The sequence below is a fragment of the Vidua chalybeata genome, chromosome 21 (assembly GCF_026979565.1).
Source record: "Vidua chalybeata isolate OUT-0048 chromosome 21, bVidCha1 merged haplotype, whole genome shotgun sequence".
Taxonomy (NCBI): domain Eukaryota; kingdom Metazoa; phylum Chordata; class Aves; order Passeriformes; family Viduidae; genus Vidua; species Vidua chalybeata.
Window position 1 is genome coordinate 9,180,310 of NC_071550.1, and position 20,715 is coordinate 9,201,024.

The following is a 20,715-nucleotide window of genomic DNA, read 5'->3' on the forward strand; positions in this document are numbered from 1 at the left end:
GCAAAAATCTCCCAAATCACCAGAAAGTAAAAACCTGAGCAGGAATTTGCTGCTTCCTGGCCACTTTTACCTCCAGGATTTTTTTCAGAGCTGGTTGTCCACCCCTTGGCAAGTTCTGGAATGTGTAATGGTCTTTTTTTTTTTGTGAGGGTGGGCAGGCCCTGGCACAGGGTGCCCAGAGCAGCTGTGGCTGCCCCTGGATCCCTGGCAGTGCCCAAGGCCAGGCTGGATGGGCTGGGAGCAGCCTGGGATGGTGAAAGGTGTCCCTGCCCGTTGTAGCTGATTGCACAGGGACAGCAGGAACAAGCAGGATTCCAAGGCAGTGCATCCATCATGGAAACCACATCCAGTCAGGCTCCATGTGTCACATTTTTCTCCTTGAGAGTGGCCGGTGCTTAATGTCACCAGGAAATGGATGGTTGTTGCTTTCCACCTTGGTGGGTGGAGGTGGGAAATCAATCTCGCTGTGAAAAATGCATTGAGACAGCCACTCCAGGGCAATTCCAGAGCCCCCCGAGCCACACAAGAGACAGAGGCAGCTCCTGAATAACCACCAGGGTCAGCAAACATAATAAACTAATGAAATTCTTATAACTACTTTATCCACGTTGGCCTTAAATTAAAAATACTGTCACATCAAAGAGGGAAAAAAAATCAACAAACCACAGTCTTCATCCCCTGAGCGTGTGATTAACTTTCCTGTGTGACAGCAGAGAGCTGGCATGGAGCATCCTAAATTCTCCTCCTGCTTTGGCTTGCATGGCACACGGCAGTACAAGACTGATCACATCCTCAAAGCTCTGCAATTCAGGTTTGCTGCTCAGAAATCAGCCAGAAACGCTTCCCACTCGCGGGGAAGAGGCAGTGATGAGACAGCACCGCTGTCATGCCTGCGCTAATAGTGCTGGTGATTAGCGACTCGTAATTACCGCACAGGTAATTAGCTCCTCATTGAGACGGATCCCACGTTCAGATCTCAGGAAATCTCAGACTCTACACTGGAAAGCAGCCGCCGTCCACGGAGCTGAAGTGGTGCTGAGAGAGCAGCAGATCTTGGAAAGACTCTGCCAGCCACTCCTGGAAAGCAGGTGTCAAGAACTTTTGGAATTTCAAGTCTTCAAATTAAAATAAAAAAAAAAAAAATCCAATGAGTTTTAGTACTGGCTTGGTCTCCAGCCCGAGCACATCCAAGGAATGCATCAAGCCAGGCCTGGATGGCAGGTGACACCTCAGGAGCCACGGGGACAGCCAGTCCTGCCTGGATGTGGGAAATCCAGGACTCCTGGACAACTGACCAATATGATCAAGCAGAAGCCATTTATTGTTTACATTACACACATCTTTATAGATTCCACAAGCTGCTAAGTACACAGTTCTTGACTGGTGCCTTTGTCTTGTTCCCTCATTTTCTGCCTGCATTTCTCAGAGTGTGGATTGGTTACATCCAGGTGTTTCACAGCCCTCTGTTATCCAGTTCTTGCTGTCTTGGTATTCGGTTTCTCAGCCTCTTCTTTGGTAATTCAGCACATTTTTTTGTAGCCTTGACGAATTCCCAAGAGTCCTTTTACTTTATTTGAATAAAGGGAGAGGCCATGGGGCATTCCCCTGTAGTCTCTCAAATTTTTAGAGGAGCAGCCTCCTTTTTATCCCAATTTCCCTCCTCTCTTTCCCCATGGCTGAGGTACTTGAGAGGTTCAGACTTCCCGATACACCTGATACCAGAGATTTCCTTCTAATGTACAGCCCTCCCTTTTAATTTTTAATTCTTATGGAATTTAGGGTTTTTCCCCATTGTTTATTTCATCTTTCAATGTCCAATTTCATTTATCAGCAAACCTAAGGTTTATTTGTAAAAGCAAATATCTTTTTCCATTCATCAATCAGCGGAATGCTTCCCATTGTTTCTTTTATCTATCAGTGCTAGTTCTATCTACCAGCAGACCCACAACTTGTTTATAGAAAATACAAAAGCAGTGCAATTTTCAGCTGCCTGGACATGACCCAGAGCTGGGAAGATGCAAACCCAAGAGGACAAATCTTAGCTGGCACTTTGCATCCACAAGGGCTGCAAACAGAATGACAGGAAAGCAGCAAAACCACGGATTTCTCCCCCATAACATCAGTTCTTTACCGCAGCAAGGATCAGGAAAAGTTCAGGATGAGCTGACTTTGATTATTCTCATCCACAGACAAAATCCTCAGAAATCTGCAGGTAAAACTAAAAATAATTTGATGCCTCTGACTTACTGCTCTGAAAACTTGAACAGAGATGAACATGGTGTACTGTTAAATCACTGGTTTCAAATAGTTCTAAAAATCAGGACCAGGTCACCACTGAACACAGGCAAAGCATCTTGATTGGAAAGGCCACATGGAACAAGAAGGAAAAGCATGGAAATGCACCTCATTTGGGCAAGGAAAAACCTGAGGGAGGTGAAAGGAAGCCCATCCATGGGGCACAGGGAGAGCACACTGAAAACTGCTGGAACAAGAGGAAACCAAACAATGGATTCACCTGAAAAGCCAGAATTTTTTTAGAATTCCTTTGTGCTGGTGGCAGTTGGCACCTCTAAGATAAGTTTTGCTGCAGTTTGCTGAGAAGTCAGAGTTTATTAAAGAAGAAAAGCCCAGAGGCCTGAGCTGACAGAGCTCTGTGGCTCCTCACCCACCCCAGGCTGTCCCAAGAAACACATTTTTGTTTCTATTTCACCTGGAGCTGCAGCCAGCCAGGATCCCCACTGGGAAAGGTCCAGGCTGAGCCCAAAGAGCTGCTTAACCCATCCTAATAGCCAGTGCTGAGGAATTAGCACTGGATCCATCAATCCTGCACGGGGAGAGCTGCTCCTGCTTCCTCCTCATTGCTCTAAAGAGGGGAGCACTCAGCTCTCCTCCAGCAGCTGATAAGGGACAGGAGTATCTCAGAGAGAATGATCTCAGCACCCAGTCAGGCTCCAGAGTCACTTTCATCCCTGCCACAGCAACAAGAAGCTTCAAATGCAGGCCAGATATGGGAAATGTCCTGTATTTCTGGGGAGAGAAGGGGAACAGCACAGAGGTGAAGCCTTTAAGGCATCTTCCTCCCTCCTTTCCTTTGTCTTTACACTCAGCTTGTGCCAGTTTGACTTTGATTCCCCCTGATCTGATCTGAAATCTGCAAGTGCCACAGCTGGGCAAATCTGGCTGGAAGGAGGCACTGACAAAGGGAGGAAAAGGAGTTCAAAAGCCCCATTTATCTGCTCGCCTCAGCCTGCTGCAATTGCAGGATGAATCTCTGGTTCTGTTCGTGTTTCCACTCCCAGGACAAAGCAGAGGCCCCATGAAATTCAAAGTTAGGTCTCCTCTGTATCATTTTTGTATTCCAGACTTTGATTTCCATTGTGGCTCAAGAGAAGGGCAAATAAAAGAAGTCCAGCTCTCCCAGACTAACCAAAACCACAGAAGGAGCAAAGGACCCACATTCAGTAGGATCAGTCACTGCCCCCCCCTGCAAGAAACCAGGAAAGAAAAATTTCTCCCTCATTTCATGTTTGCAATGATGGTTTTGCTAAAAAGGGTGATGAGCAAAGGAAAAGGGAAAAGAATTCTGCTTTTTTTCTTCTCTTTCCCCTCCCTTTTAAGAACAGCCTTGGAACAGACTAAAAGCAAGGAGAAAGCCAGAATCTCATCTCTTTCCATGATGCAGCTCTTCTGCTGCAAATAATTAACACCAGGCAAAGTCAGATCTCAGCAGGCACCAGTGGACTGGGAACAAATGTGCAGGGAAATGAAGGATTGTCTCCGTAATGAGGGGAAGGAGGACAGAAGAACACTTTGCCATTGTGACAAATTAATCAGCACCGCTCCCCTCCAGCCTCTGCACGTCTTGCAGGCGGAGGCTTTATGATCTCAATCTGGCAAAAGTCCTCAGGATGGGAAAACTTGTGATGAAATTCAGCAGGGCAAGTCCCCGAGGCAGCCGGGTTCAGGGAGGTGGGGATGGGGCTGTGCTGCCTCCCGAGGAGCTGCTCCAACACCACAAAAACCTCAGTGAGCCCGGGACAGCAGAGACAGAGATCCCCCAGGGAGCCTGGAGCACAGCACTGGGAGGGTGTTTGGTGGGATGAAGCATCCAGGCTCCAGACTGCTCAGAAAAGGGTGAGAAAAATAATTAAACCCCTTTTCCCTGCCCCGTGTCCCCCCAAGGTGCCAGCACAGCTGGAGCTGTGTCCCCTGCCAGGCTCCCACTGGCGCAAAGCTGCTGCACCCATTCCAAACATCTCCCCAGAGTCCCTGTGATCCCTTAGGGTTTGAGCTTTTCTATTTTCCATATATCTGTAACCCTGCAGTTATTTAGTGTAGAACTCTAAACTCCACACACAGTGGGAGCTGCTGCTTTCCCAGTTTGGGCAGACACAACAATTCCTCTCCAGGCCTGGCAATCAAGGACACCTCACTGCCTCAGGCCCCCAGAGATGGAAACAAAAGTGACTTGGGGGGAGCAAACCTGGGGTCAATGACTTCATTAGCTGAAGCTGGAATTGGCAGATGAACCCCCAATATGCAAATGGGCCAAACTTATAAAAGTGTGAATCCCGTGACCCATTGTCCATTTTGGGTGTAGCCCCTGGGGGGCTTTGTCTGCCTGAAATGTACCTGCTTTTTATTCCCTTTTTTTTGTCTGGCCTCTGTTTTCAGGTAGCCTGAAAAAGGCATCACCCACCCCATGTGATCCCATAAAACAGAGGCATGGCACACACAGGACAGAGCAGTTCTGGGGTAAACACAGCCCCGGCCTCGCGGAGCGCCTCCAACTCGGCTCTCGCAGGCAGATGAGTAAACCCTGGCAGCAACCATCACTCTTCACTGCCTGGGCTGGAAACACCTCAGGCTTCACCATAAATATTTGAGGACATGACAAGCAGCATTTTTCACACTTCAGAGGCACAGACTCCCAGGATCCCAACGCATCACTCTGGGAGCGTGGCCTCTCTGGCCAGAATTCTGGCTTTCTCACCATCCTCAGCGCTCTCCCCGCCTGAATCCGTGCCAAAAAGCACTTAGCCTTGAAATAAGTTCAATCATCTTCCTCCCAGCATCCCAGGATAATGTTTATCCTCTTTGCATTGTGTAATCCAAAGCATCGAAACAGTTCACCAATGTATTGTGTGGCACCATGCAGCTCATTAGCAGGCAAAATTAATACCCGAGCTGGAGGAAACCCCATAATCCCAGCAGGCTGTGGGAAATGCTGGGAGCTGGGATGAGGAGAGGCTGAGGGCTGGGAGGGAACAGCAGCAGGAGGAGAAAAACAGCATTGAAGGGGCTGCTGAGGGAGGGAACACCAGGAAGACAAAGTGGGAATGGGGATGGAGTTGGGGTTGAGATGGGGATGGGAATAAGAATGGGGTTGGGATGGGGATGGGGTTGAGATGGGGATGGGGATGGAGTTGAGATGGGGATGGGGGTGGGGATGGAGTTGAGGATAAGAATGGGGTTGGGATGGGGATGGAGTTGAGATGGGGATGAGGATAAGGATGGGGTTGGGATGGAGATGGGGATGAGGATAAGGATGGGGTTGGGATGGAGATGGGGATGGAGTTGGAGTATGTCAGGGCAACGGGTCCCCGGCCAGGTAATAATTGACATCGATTTAACGTATTTCAGAAGGCTATTATATTTTTTAAGGAACACATACTTTTATACCCTAGTTCTCTACAGGTGGACCTAATTGGGCATTTACTTAAAACACCATCACCATTGGCTAATTAAGAAATCACCCTTTGGTAAACAAATCTCCATGACACATTCCACATGTTCACCAGGTGCAGCGAGTGGAGATAAGAATTGTTTCTCATTCTTTTCTCTGATCTTCTCACAGCCTTCCCCAGAACGATGCCTGGGAAAGTTGTGCCTGCTCTCTGTGCCAGAGAGCTGCTGCCACGGCGTGGGGATGGGGATGGGGTTGGGGTGCCCAGCCCTTGGGGGCACAGGGCAAGAAACCAGAATTAAATCAGAAAAAGATTCACTCTGGGGCAGCACTTCTCAACTGCATGTGGGGATTTTTCCCTGCTCGCTGCAAACCATGGGCAGAGCTCGATAAAAAATTCATGGGGATCATCCCAGGGTGTTTTGTGGCCAGAAGGGAAGTCATGACATCCCAAACAGCAAATGACCCCGTGTTTGAGGGACACAGGAAGGCAGCTGGGGTCAGCACTTACTGCCGTGGTTTGCAGTCAGAACAATTTCCTCATGCCACCAGAGGCAGCCAATTTTTTTTTTTTTTTTTTTTTTGTGGAAAAGTTGTATTCCCCTGCATTGCTACCCAGATCACAAATAAAGAGTTTACAAATGATTTAAGAAAAATAACCTCCCACTGCAGTCAGGAAAGATGTTCCAAGGGAAATACATTATGGATACAAATTCTTAAATATTTTCACCACTGCAGTTGTTCCACTCTTAGAAAATGCCACCTCAGTTTTGGGAAGTAAGGTGCCCCAGCTTTTGAAACAGGGATAGCATCACCCAAGGGCCTGGAGAGATGGGCCAGCAAAACCTGAAGCAAGTGTCAAATCTCCTAATTCCACCTAGTTTTCAATTATTTATTTTTATCATTTATATTTTCCCCTTTCTTTGTGTGTGTCTGTGATTGAGGAGTCACCCCAGCACAATTCCCAGCACATGGATGGGCAGGACACAGCCATGGTCTGAATTCCAGAATTCCACAGTTCACAAGCAGAAGGAAATGAGCTCCTGGATGTTATTGGTATCAAAAGGGAGAGGAATTTCTCCTCCTGCTCTCCTGGCCCTGTGCAGTCCTGAGCTCCCAAATCAGCTGTGACACTCAGCAAAAGCTCTGCAGAAGGAAATCATCTGTATTTTTCTGCTCTATTGGGTTCTGCAGGGCTGCTGAGTTTTCTTGGTTCACGGAAGAATCAAACACCAGGGAAGGAAAATGGAAAGGGGAGGAAAATAAAGTGAGGAGCAGGGAGGAAAATCCCCTACAAGGGAGACAAAACCACTGCTCCAGAGGATGCTGAGTCCTGCTGGAGAGCCCCAGATATTCTGTAAAAAAACAACCAAACTCCCAGGATTTCAGGAGCTGCTTCGATCACAGCTCCCTTGTGCGCCTCTGACACTGCACCACTCCAGGAAATCTCTCAATCCCCCTGGAAAACAACACAGTATTTCCTATATTTCCTGTATTTCTGTGATACAATTTCAAAAAAAAAAAAAAAAAAAAAAAACAAAAAACCAGAAGCAGACGAGCAATTGCTGAGCTAACCCCATTCAGGGACTTTTTGTGGATTCCCTAACCCTCAATCAACTTTGTTTCATTGAACAGGGAGGGGGTGTTGCCAGGAGTCTCCGTTGCAGGAGCTGGAGCTGATCCTGTCCCTGGGATGTGATGGCTTCGTGTCCTTGAGTGAAGCTCTATCCTATGGAAGTCAACTTCTCCATGCCTTTCTCCATGCAGAAACTCAGGCAAACAATGACTCCAAAAGAAATTTCTCTTTTTTTCCCTTTTTTCCATTGTGCTGTCTGGGCTTTTGGCTGCAGAGCACATTGACAACAGTATCTTCTTTCTCAGGGGCTTTCCTTTTTTTCTGGTGTCTTCTTATCACTCCTCCATTTGGATATAGAATCATGGAATGGTCTGGGTTTAAAAGGACTTTAAAGCTCATCCCATTCCACCCCCTGCCATGGGCAGGGACACCTCCCTCTGTCCCAGGCTGCTCCAAGCCCTGTCCAACCTGGTCTTGGACACTTCCAGGGATCCAGGGGCAGCCACAGCTGCTCTGGGCCTCCCCACCCTCACTGAGAAGGATTTTTATATATTTTATACCTTTTTCATCTTCCCTGCTCAGCAGCTCCAAGCCCACCAGGAGCCCTGTGCTCCACACCTGTGCTGTGATGTTTATTTCCTCAGCCTCTCCCCAGGAATTATTCCAGGCAAGGACGTCAAACCACTCTGTGAAACAGAAATTAAAGGCTCCCCTCTGTGAGGATGATTTTCTCATCCTCACCACTAACAAAGGGAATCCTGCACAGAGCTGTGTTTTTAAGAGGAGATACACATTTATATAATATTCATATTTTGCCCCAAGCAACAAGAGGCTTTCAGGAGAGCCAGAGGTCTCCAGCTCACCAAACCCCTTTGATTCCAGCAAAAGGAACAGGAGCCTGCAGGATTTTGGGTGGGTTTAAATCCCACTGTGGAATGAGGAAGATGAGGCACCTAATGAACCACACTCAGCCCTGCCAGGGTAATCACTGAAAATCAGCCATCAGACAAAGCTTCTGATACATCAGGATGCCCTGTAAATGGATTTGATCAGTTATAAATGGATTTGATCAGTTGTCAATCAGTTATAAATGGATTGATCAGTTATTGATCGTGATGATTATTCCTGCACTGAAGGGTGTGACACAGCCTCACCCACAGCCCTCTCCCCTCCTCAAACACCACTGCACTGCTGCCCACAACTGTGCTTTGAGGAGGAAAACAATAACGAAATAATACAAATCAGCATTGATATGTTCTTTGGAAAACACTTTCTCCAGTCCCTCTAAAAAGGCAGAGGAAAGGTGCAGCACTGAAGGGCTTTTACCACACAGCAGAAACAACTTATTTTTTCATCCCCTGCTGCCAAGAGGCAGAAAAAAAAATCCATATTTTAATACATTTCTATGATCTTAATTTCCTGCATGATCTAAGAAGAAACTCAGTGCAAAACGAGGTGCCAAAGTCTCAGAGCTTTCTAGTTCTGGAGTGTGTTAATTCCAGAACACATCTCCCCAGATGCTGGGAATGTTCCAGCTTCAAACTTGGCACCTTGATTCCTGCAAAGGTCCAAACCCAAAACTCAGCTGCAACAAACACCAATCCCTGGCTGACCCCTGGGTTTGAACATCAAGGAGCCTGCATGTCCCCAAAATCCAGACATTGGCTCAAGCAGGCAGAGATCAAACAAACAAAACAAGTCAACAAAAAAATCAAATGCAAGAAAATAAAAAACCACCACCAAAAAAAATCCCAAACCTGAGATCTTTTCATTGCCTTGAGTTTGAGTTCCCCTTTCCCCAGTCTGCACAGTAGCACCAAATGCATTATCCACATTTCCAGGTCCCACTCCAGCATTTTATTGACACCAGCAGGTTCCTGATGGGTTCAGGAAGTTTTCAAGGCAGCACAGAAGTGTTGGCTGCACTGCCCCAAATCAGTCTAATTCCACACAAGAGTTCACTTCACTCTTGGGTCTGGATTCAGAACCATCTCAGTGCAGGGTTTTTCACCAGCCTATCCCCCCTATCCTAGGACTGTGCAGAAATATCCCCATGCAAGGAGAGGACAGGGTGGGATATGTGGGAAGGGGACACAGCGTGATGTGTCACCCATCTCTCTCAGCAATATCCCCCCAGTGCCAAAATCAACACATCTTCCCTTTTAATACCCAGCTGGGGACAGAAATTCATGAGTGCCTTACCCTGATAAGACGCCCAGCACCAAGTTGAGCATGAAGAAAGAGCCAATGATGATGAGAGGGATGAAGTAAAGCCAATTCCAGGTATTTCCTGCAGCATCGTTTGTCTGGAAACAAAGGGAAAACGGAGAGACAAATACAAGTATTATTTCACCTCGGAAAGAAAACACCACACAGAACCTGCAGGGCAGAGGAGATTCCCCTTGGAATTCCACAGGAGTGTCCACCACTGATGTCCTGGTCAGTTCTGCTGTGTTCACCAGCTGAAATTCCAGCCAAAGAACTGCTTGTCCCAACATCCACACCACGGTTTTTCCTCAGCTCTAGTGGGGAGATCCCTCTGCTATCTCTGCCACTGACCTGATGAGGGGATTAATACTTTGTCTCTTCGAGCCAGGTCTTACAAGTTCTCAGAGACAAGTGTTATACCCTTGATAGCTCAGCTACCTCAGGTGGCATAAAGTAGCAGGATGGCTCCTGTGACAGTGTTGGAAACAAAAAAGTTTTAATAAAAGGCAAAATAAAAAAGCTCTTTACAGAGAAAAACCGAGTCAGGGCAAGGGGCTCTTGCTCCTGCTAAAACACTTCACAAAAGCAATTTGCTTCTTTTGTTCTCTTCTTTTTCTAGTGAATTGCTCAGGTGGGACTTTTTGGCTCCTGTCCAGTTGACTATCCTTAATTTTGAGGTGAAGTCCCCAAGGTCCTATGAGGTGTCTTTTAACCCAATTGAGGAGAGAAACTTCTGGGCTTTTTTCCTTTTTAAGGAGACAAAGGGTAACTTGTTCACTCCATCAACAGGGGCACATTCCTACAGGGATGGAGTTCACAGATGACACCAGGCTGGGTGGGACGTGGATGTGCTGCAGGGCAGCAGGCCCTGCCGAGGAGTCAGCCCAGGGTGGATCCATGGGGTCACACCAATGGGCTGAGGGTCAGCAAGGGTCCTGTCCTTGGGTCACAGCTCCAGGCTGGGGCTGGAAAGCTGGGAAAGGCCCTGGGGAGCTGTAACAGTGGCTGGACATGAGCCCAGGTGTGCCCAGGTAGGCAAGAGGCCAATGGCACCTGGGCTGTCCCAGCCATGGTGTGTCCAGAGCAGTGACCACCCCTGTGCTGGGGCACCTCAAATCCTGCGTCCAGTCCTGGGCTCCTCAAAAAGGACCCTGAGGGGCTGGAGCGTGTCCAAGGAAGGGAATGGAGCTGGGGAAGGTGATGGAGCCCCAGGAGAGGCTGAGGGAGCTGGAAAGGGGCTCAGCCTGGAGCAAAGGAGGCTCAGGGGGGACCTTGTGGCTCTGCACAGCTCCTGACAGGAGGGGACAGCCGGGGGGGTCGGGCTGTGCTCCAGGGAACAAGGACAGGAGGAGAGGGAACGGCCTCAGGCTGGGCCAGGGGAGGTTTAGACTGGATATTAGGGAAAATTCCTTCATGGAAATGCTGCCCAGCCCTGGCACAGCTGCCCAGGGCAGTGGTGGAGTCCCATCCCTGAAGGGATTTAAAAGCCATGTGGGGGACATGGGTCAGTGCTGGGGGAACAATGACCTAAAAGGCCTTTTCCAACCTAAACCATTCCACAGCTCCAGGCTGACCCTGCTGCAGGACCAAAACACATTTTTAGGTGCCCTAACCCTGTGCAGGCTCTCTGCAGCAGCCTCCTCCCTCCCCACCTCGGCTCTAACGCCCAGCACCACATTTCCATATGAACAGAGTGTCCTAGATTGCAAGGCAAGATGTATTCAATTGCCATCTGTTAGAGGTGTGTCAGTTCTCTTCTGTTAATTGGGCAGTTTTCCTTATCTCTTCCACAAACCAATCCTCCCCCTGGGGAGATATCTGCTGTTAATGGGCTATTGAATGTCCCTGCGTGACTGAGAAGTTTGAGCATCCCTTTGGGAGATGTTCTGCACAGAGGGAGGAGCAAAGCATTCCTACCTGGATACAATCTGGTGTTTCTGGAACACCAGCACGGCTTTTTCTGCACTGCATTTCCCAGAGGAACAGCTGCCTCTTCCACTGCAGGAAGACTGCACCCTTTCTACAGGACCACTGCTCCTACAGCACCACACTGACACTCCAGCAGGACTGCAGCCACAATTCCAATTGGACTGCAGCCAACAGCCTGTCCAACAGGGTGCCAGGTTGTATTCTGACTCTGTCAGTGTTGTTTTGGTTCACTGTATTGTTTATTTTATCTTTTTATTTTCTTCCCTAATAAAGAACTGTTATTCCTGCTCCCATGTTTTTGCCTGAGAGCCCCCCTTAATTTCAAATGTATAACAATTTGGAGGGAAGGGGTTTACATTTTTTTTCTTTTCTTCCATTTCAGGGGATGCTCCTGCCTTCCTTAGCAGACACCTGTCTTTCCAAACCAAGACACGGAGCCACTCCAGCAGGGAGCCACAGCCTTCCCTAAGGCCGGGCTGCAGTTCAGCCCAGAATCTGCTCACACCCAGACAAGGAGTCTGCAAGAAAGCCAGGATCTCTGGAATGATGGAATTCCACATCTGCTCACTCAGCACCTGAGGCTCCTGCCAGCCAAATCCACCCCGAGCAGGCAGAAGTGGGAGATGAACGGGAGGGAAGGGTGGTGCAGTGTATGACAAAGTTTCTGCATTCATCAGCCACGAGGGAGCTCTTTGGGGAAGTGCTGAACAGGAAAATGCCACATGGCCATTTACAGAATCCCAGTGCTGAGGAAAATGCAAATTCCTCTCTTGTGCGAGAAGAATGCAGCAATCTGAGGATCTGATGTTGGGTGGAAGGAAAGGGAGAAGGGGAGCAAAAAGGAAAGTAAAGACCTAAACACATTCTTCTCATCCTCCTCCTTCCTCCTGCAGAAGGTAAAGAAAATCAGGAACCCCGAGCTCACCTCTCTGCCTGCAGAGCTCAAACACCGCCTGGCAAAAACTGCATTAATTCTGATATTGGTGCTTTAACTTATTATCTGTGATGCTTTTTGGTCACTGATGCCAGTCATATTCCCAAGAGCAATTTTGCTTGCAGGATTCACAGAAGGAAATGCTTTAAATGTGCTTTACCTCAGTCATGCATGTACTTGGTGCCACCTGAAAAGTCTCCGTATAAGAAGTCACCCAATGAACAGGCAAAACCTACATCACAGCGTTTCTGACAGGTGATAACATTTATAGCACTGATACAAGTCAATTCTTGCATTCTCCTTGCCCTCAGCTTTCCTCAGAGGGAAAGAAAACCAGGAGCCCTGAGCTCAGCTCCTGGCCCAAAGGCAGAGCCCACAGAAAGCTGCACTCAAACACCAACTGGCAAAAACTGTGTTCATTCTAACTTCAACTTATTATCTGTGCTGCTTTTGGCCAGTGCTCCCAATCATATTTCCAAGAATAATTTTGCCTGCAGGACTCAGAAAAGGAAGCACTTTAAATGTGTTTTACCTCAGCTGCGCAGGTACTTGGTGCCACCTCAAAAGTCTCTCTATGAGAAGTCACCCAATGAACAGCAAACCCCAAACTGTCAGAGTATTTCTCACAGGTGATAACATTTATAACATTTATAACACTTCTATATAACATTTATAGCACTGACACGAGTAAATAGCCCTGGGGTTTGTTAATAGGGTGCATGTCTGCACAAATCCTTCCTCCAGGATCAAACACGAGAGCAGCATCTCCCCAAATAGCAAACAGCAGTCAGGAATGTCTGTGTCAGCTGATCAGTGACTCAGAGGAGAGGAATGGGCACTCAGCACAAACCCCCTGCTCAAGGCAGAACCAGCACGTGAGGGACAAAAGGATCTGAGGAGAAACAGCCCAGAGCAGAAATGCAGGGAAAGCTCTGAGCTGCCCAATTAGGGCTTTGAAGGCCTTTGGAATACCTGGCATCCCACCCCAATTCTTCATTCCCTGGTTTAGCTTTCTGTTCTTCTCTCTCTTTGCTTTCAGCTCTCTCCTTGCTCTGTTCTCCTGCCCTGCATCTCTGCAGATGGGCTCAGAGGCAACAGGGAAACTCATTCTCAGTGCTTCCTTCCCAACATCAGGGGAAAAGGAGCCAGTGATGATGAGAGGGATGAAGTAAAGCCAATTCCAGGCATTGCCTGTGGCATCATTTGTCTGGAAACAGAGAAAAAGGAGGAGTGGGTAAGTGTCTGGGGCAATTTTTTATTTAGGGTTTTATATTTAGGGGCTGTTCTTCAGTTTTCATCTTGTCAATCAAACATCTCTGTTTGCAGCAAGCAGATCCCATCCAGGGAGGGCTGGGAATGCTGGGACTATCCCATCAGGGTATTCCATGGTTCTGTGAGGCTGGGAATGCTGTCAGCCAGCCAAGGGGGGCTGGAGAGCCCATGGTGGGGGGGAGCTGGAGGAAGGAACAGATGGGAGAAGGGAAAACCACATAAACATGCAAAGGGAGTGCAGCGGGTTCACAGCTGCCAAATGATCGTTTATCGTCTATTTCTCCATTTGAAGCCCAAACTTGGCGACAGATCCACAATTCCATGCCATGATCAAAGCCCTTAAAAACGAAATGTGTTGAAATACAACCAATTAACCACCCTTCCCTGAGCATTTGCTGGATTACCTCCTGCTCAGGGCAGGGCAGGGCCTGGCTCTGTTTGCTCTGCCTCGCTCACGAGGATCCAGGACAAACTCCACTTTGGATATGGTGACAAACACCAGGCAAAGGTGGTGACAAAGTGCTCCTGAGAAAGCAGAGCCTTCTTGGATGTGCAGCACCTTTCCCAGTGCTCCCAAGTGTGATAGATGAGAAATGCCATGGTTGACTCTCACAATTAAAAGGCAAATATCCTGTATATATGTTAAGAGAAGTTATATAGATCTATAGTTCTGTTTTATCACAATTAAAAGGCAAATATCATGGATATGTTAGGAGAGGTTTTATAGATTTATAGTTACATTTTATCACAATTAAATGCAAATATCCTGTATATATGTTAGGAGAGGTTTTATAGATTTGTAGTTATGTTTTACCCCCTTGTGTTGTTATCAGGGTGCCCTGGGTTTGGGACATTTGGGAGGGTTGGCTCATTACCATGGCAGCAGCTGACCTCCAAAAAAGATGTCAGGCAGTGATCTCCAGCACTGGACAGCAAAGGAGGAGTCGATGGACAGAATTCTGGGGGGGCTGAAGGGTTAAAAGGTGAAACCTCCACTGTGTGGGTGAGCACATGGTGAGAAAAATCCTCTGCTCCCTGCACCATAATATTTTCTGTATTCAGTCTTCTGTTGTATTTTTGATAAGGTTTTAATAAACCTTTTAAATGTTTTGGAAATGAGTCTCATTTCTCACACAAGCGAGCTGGAACCCAAGCACAGAGCACAGCCCCGGCTCTGCCACAGGGAGAGGCTTTAATGGCTCAAAACCTCTCTGCTGCCAGGAAAACCAAACTCCTTCCCCCAGGGAAAGCCCCCAGAGTCTCACAGGCAGCTCTGTCTGCCCTGAGCCCTTCATCCACAGAGCCACTGAGCTCCAGCCTCACTCATTAAGCAGGAGGAGCCAAGAGATCAAATCAATTTTTATGTTCCAGCTACAACATTTCACTGCTGTAACGTCTGGCCGTCTGTCAGCACCACTCGTGCCCACAGAGACGTAACAGGAGGGCAAGAGAAAAGAAATATTCAACACAACGTGCCAGAATTCCAGCCAGAAATTCAGGAGGTGTTCACAGGGGGCTCTCACGCTGCTCCTGAGCCTTCTGTTAAAAACAGCCATGGGGCTCCTCACAAGCACCCCCTGAGCAGTGCCCACACCCAGCCCCAGGAGTGCCCCGGGCATGGAAAGATCCACGTCCCCTAAATGTGACACCACAAGGCTCCCACAGCTGCACAGAGGGAAACTGAGGCAGCTGAGGGGCACTTTCAGGACTACAGTGATCTCCCAAACATCTAAAGCCCACACACACTCTCCAGCCTGTGGAGTGCTCTCCCTAGAAGTCTGAGCTCTGCTCAGCCCCCAGCTGCTCCCACCCCTGACATGGCATTTGTAGCAGGACACACCCAGCATGTAAAATACCCAAATACCCAATTCCTAAATCCCCAAAATTTGGGGGAATTTAGGAATCCCCAAATTCCTGTTTGGGGAATGGGGCCTGTTCCAGATGACTGCTCCATCAACCACCCTGGGCTGCTGTCCCTGCCCACAGCTGGCAGTCACAGGACAGCCTTTCTCTGTTCTCTCCCTATTGATGCCTTTTTGGGATATCTAAAAACAAAAAAAGGCTAGGCAAAAAAAAAGGGAATAAAAAGCAGGAATATTTACTGAAGGGCCTTCAGGTACATTTTGGGCAGACAAAGCCCCCCAGGGGCTACACCCAAAATGGACAATGGGTCACGGGTTTCACACTTTTATAAGTTTGGCCCATTTGCATATTGGGGGTTCATCTGCCAATTCCAGCTTCAGCTAATGAAGTCATTGACCCCAGGTTTGCTCCCCCGAAGTCACTTTTGTTTCCATCTCTGGGGGCCTGAGGCAGTGAGGTGTCCTTGATTGCCAGGCCTGGAGAGGAATTGTTGTGTCTGCCCAAACTGGGAAAGCAGCAGCTCCCACTGTGTGTGGAGTTTAGAGTTCTACACTAAAGACCTGCAGGGGTACAAATACATGGAAAATAGAAAAGCTCAAATCCTAAGGGATCCCTATATTGGCTCTGAGCACCCAGGGGCTCTCTCCTCCCTCTGTGCACATTGCTGGTGTCCCCAGGCAGTGACAGCACGGCCACCCCTCGAGGTGCAGGGGTCTGGGGGGGAATTTTGGCAGCTGTAACAGAGTCAGAAGCCAGAGGCTGCTGTCCTTTAATCCCCCTGCAGGGGATTAATGCCCCGAGCTGCAGAACAGGCATCCCCCAGCAGCAGCCTTTTGTGCCGTGTCCAGGAGCAGAGCAGGGCCAGGGTTAATCCTCACTTTGTGGCTCAGGCACACAGAGCTGCTCAGGCCCTGCTTCCCCGTGTTAACAAGGTGGCAGCTGTGTCTGGTTATTAATTCATTCCAAGATCCCTTTTGAAACAATCGACTTGAAAGCAGCCAACTGCTGCTTGCACTGTGCTGCAGAGCCCAGAAATTCCCTTTTATCACCTCTCATCTCCTATCCTGCAGCCCTGGCCATCACCCTCCTTCCCAGGGCTGCTCCAAGGGGCATTTCCTCATCCCTGGAAGTGCCCAAGGCCAGCTTGGATGGGGCTTGGAGCAATCTGGGACAGTGGAAGATGTCCCTGCCTGCAGTGGAGGTGATCTGTAAGGTCTCTTCCAGCCCAAACCAATCTGGGATTCTCATTCTTGTTGCTGCAGGACCAGCAGCAGCTCTGCTCCAGCCCCTGCATCACCAGGAAATGGCCAAAAAAGCCTGGCCTGCTCCAGCATCCCTCTCCCAGCCCATCCCCTCACTGGCTCCCCAGGGTCTCTGCCTGCTCTTGGCTCCTTGCTCCCCATCCCCAGGGAGCCTCAGGGCTCACCAGATCATCCCAGGTCCCACTGATGACTCCATCAAAGGAAGCAGGAGCTGCTTCAGAAGGAGAAGGTATTTCACACAAAATAACTTTTAATGTGAAAGACAAACAATTAAGGGGCTGCCATTTAAATGTTTCCTGAGTGGGGGTCAATAATGGGATTTAATTGCACAGATACAGCCAAACACCACAGACCATTTGCTTTTACCATGTTTCTAATCAAAATACAAAACACAGCACACCTAGATTTACTCATTGAATCTAATCAATGGCACAGCCTGACTTATTCAGGGCAATTAAAGGCAATATTCCCTTAGTCAAGTGCTTTTGCATTGAGAACTCTCAGCTGTCTTGGAGAGATGAACTCTCTTCACCCTCTGTCTGATTTTTCCCAACTCTCTTCCTCACCTTTTCTGATAATTAGCAAAGCTATTTACGCGTGATTTATTTCTATCTGCTCCTATTCTTACAATTTAAATGAACACTAAAGAAATTACTAAGAATAAAATCAGAAATATTACAAGTACAAGAGCACCTGGAACCTGCCTTACAATGAAAACAGAAGGAGAAAAAAGCCTTTTTTTAAAAAAAGGCTTTCATATTTTAAACCTTCTGTAGCCTTTCTGACCCAGAAACAGCACTGAGCCCTGCACTGAGGTCTCTGCTGCAATCCCCAGCCTCCCAGGAGGCGAAATTCAGTCACAGCCAGGTGAAAGGTGAGCTGCTCCCACATTCCCCAGCAGAGCAGAGAGAGAAATCCCAATTCTCAAGTGCTGATCTGTGGATGCTGAGAACTGGTCAGAGATAAAAGTCAGATAAACTTTCCCAGGCATTGCTCTGTGAAGTTTTGTGAAAGTTCAGAGAAGGAATTAAAACAATTCTTATTCTTTGCAGCTGGTGTTTTCTCCTAAGGTGTTTACAAGAGGGTGTTGTGCCTAATTAGCCAATGGTGTGAGGGATATTGATTGAGGACCAATCAGGTCCACCTGTATCATAAGTGTCTATAAAAAGTGTGTGGTTTTCAATAAAATTGCATTTTGCCTTCTGAGACCTTGGAGCCTCTGTGTCACTTTATTCACCCGTCCTCAATACAACAGCGACACTGAGCCCACTGCTGCTCCACAGAGAGCACCAGGATCTGCAGAAAGCCTTTCCCCATCCCGGTTTAAATGGCATCTTGGCTCAAATCCAGCCCAGTTTCTCAGGATTCTGACTCTCAGATGTTCCAGCCCAATTTTGGGAGGATCTGGTGCTCAGCTCTGCAGGGCCTCCAGAGCCGAATTCAGCTGGCACAGGAACGCCCCCATGGACACCCCGGGGCTGTGCCACCCATGGCAGGGACGTGGCAGAGCCTGGGGCTGCTCTGTGGGAAGGATAAAACTGGAATGGGCTTCTCTCAGGTGTAGCTGGTGTGTGTGTTCTATCCCCACCTGTCAGAGCTGGGCAGTTCTCCTCTGTGCATTGGGCACTTTTCTTTATCTCTCCCACAGCCAATCCTCCCTCCAGGAGATCTCTGCTGTTCATGACCACTGAGTGTCCCTGCATGGCTGAGAAAATTCCAGCATCCCATGGGGAGAGGCTCTGCCCAGGGCAGGAGCCAAGCATTCCTACCTGGATCCAATCTGCCCTTGGAACAGCACAGCAGCCTTTGCCCCCTGCATTCCCAGAGGAGCAGCTTTCTGCCCCACTGCATTCCCAGAGGAGCAGCTTTCTGCCCCACTGCATTCCCAGAGGAGCAGCTTTCTGCCCCACTGCATTCCCAGAGGGAGCCCAGGCCCATCTCCAGCAGCCCTGGAGCTCCAGAGGAAAACTCCAGCCTTGTCCAGGATCCTGCTCCAGCAGAAGCACAGCTGGCACTGCAGGAGGGCTGAGCCCCCATGGAATGGCACTGAGAGCCCTTTAATTTCAAAATTATAATAATTCAGAGGGAGGGAGTTTACATTTTCCATTTCAGGGGAGGCTCCTGCCTTCCTTAGCAGACACCTGGCTTTTCAAACCCAGACAGGGTTTAATGAAATTAGTGGCTGGTCCAAATGGAGCTCTGGGTACAGCAAGATGGGGTTGGGTTGGGGTTCAGAGCTTCTCCTCACCTGGGGTCAGGTGGGTCAGAGCAGGTGCCACTGTTCAGAGAGGGAGGGAATTGAAGTGGAAGAGCCCCCAGCAAGCTGCAGGGGACTGGGAGCCACGTTCAAACACCACTGCTTAGGATTTTAACCTGCTTATGTCTTCTGTGAGGAAAACCCCTCAGCTGGAAGTTTCCATGGATGGAAGTGGGTTGGACAGGATTTCAGGAGCCTCTAAACTTCATGCACGGTCCAGACAACAATTTGAGACTGGAAATGCAGCCTTAAGCTGCACTAGGGGAAGTTTAGGCTGGAAATTAGGGAAAAACTATTCACTGAAAGTGGGATTGAGCACTGGAATGGAGTCACTGTCCCTGGAGGTGTTTAAAAAACACTGGATGTGACACTCAGGGCCAGGGTTTTGTTGACAAGGTGGTGTTAGGTCATAGATTGAGTCCAAAGGTCTTTTCCAGCCCAATTCTGGGATTCTGTGATCTGATCTCCCCCAAGAGCACATCATAACTGTGCCTTTGTGGGGAGGTTGGACACCAGGAAGGAACCCATGGCAGAAGAAGTGTTTCCTGGGAGCCCTTTGGGATGGGGTCAGCAGTTGCAGGAAAAGCCCTCAGAGAGTCCCCAGTGGCCTCTGCCCTCCCCTCACCCCAAAGCCCTGACAAAGCCTGAGCTCCTGGAAGAGACCCCAAAGCCCTGCACATTTGCACTCAAATCCATGCTCCTCAGAGGATCCTCTCTCTTTGAGGTCTTTGAGCTACTCCACTCCTCCTTTTCACCTTCACACACACACCTGGATCACCTCCCCCTTTAGGATTCTCATTTTCCACCTTTTATTTCCTCTGACAGGACTCAGAAAGTGCCAAAGAAGAGTGAAGGGAGATATAATTCCCTCAAATACACCAATCCAGAGCTGGGCTTTCCTCTGAAAGCATCCAAATGCATAAAATCAACACAAACACGAGAAGACTCTGGGTAAAATCCTCAAAGCTGGCAGCATTTTAATTTTGCACAATAGCAGTAGATGTAGAAACACATTTTAACTGTAGTTGTTGCAAGCAATATTAATGTTAATTCAGCCAAGTTTAAATAGAAGCAAATCCTCCCCTTTGTTTCTCCCCTTCTGCAGAGCTGGGGAGGCTGAAAAAGCAAAACCAGTGCTGTTTTATGCCTTGATCCAAAGGCTGATGGCACCAATATATCAATGCATAAATATGCTAACAGGGTTTCTTGATAAAAAATTCATTCTTTCCCCAGCTAGCATGAACTCACTCAGCTGCTTTATTCATGAGCCTGCCTGGCACTGGGAAAGCTCTGCCACTGTCAAAAATAACAGGCTGGCCAAGGGGCTCTACCTCTTTTTAATGTTTTTATTTTGATTTCATAGCCTCTCCTCCCTTTATTTTATTTTTAAACAGCTGTGTGCTTGAATTATGGATGGAAACTCGGTGCAGACTGTTCCTGGTGGGGACAGGTGAGGCACGTTCAGGGTAAGGAAGGGCAGCCTCTGGCTGGGGTTCTCCAGAGGACGTTTTGCCCCAGCAAACACCTGCCCAGCCCCTCTCTGAGCCCCACGGGCACTTATCTGGAAGATAAGGAGCATTTCAGGCCAGGTTAGATGAGGCTTGGAGCAGCCTGCTCTGGTGGAAGCTGTCCCTGTCCTCAGCAGGGAGGCTGGAACCAGATGATCTTTAAGGTCCCTTCCAACCCAAACCATTCTGTGATTCTCTGAGGATGCATTTTACACATTTT

At 48.5% G+C, this 20,715-nt stretch overlaps 1 protein-coding gene across 2 annotated transcripts in view; it reads right to left on the reverse strand.

Moving 5' to 3' along the window:
- Window positions 1-20,715, reverse strand: part of CACNA1B (calcium voltage-gated channel subunit alpha1 B) — a 298,976-nt gene that overhangs the window by 150,032 nt on the left and 128,229 nt on the right. For both annotated transcript variants that reach the window (XM_053961845.1, XM_053961844.1), the window contains exon 8: window positions 9,465-9,568. In XM_053961845.1, coding sequence (XP_053817820.1) covers window positions 9,465-9,568 — 104 coding nt within the window. The remainder of the gene's footprint in view (window positions 1-9,464; window positions 9,569-20,715) is intronic.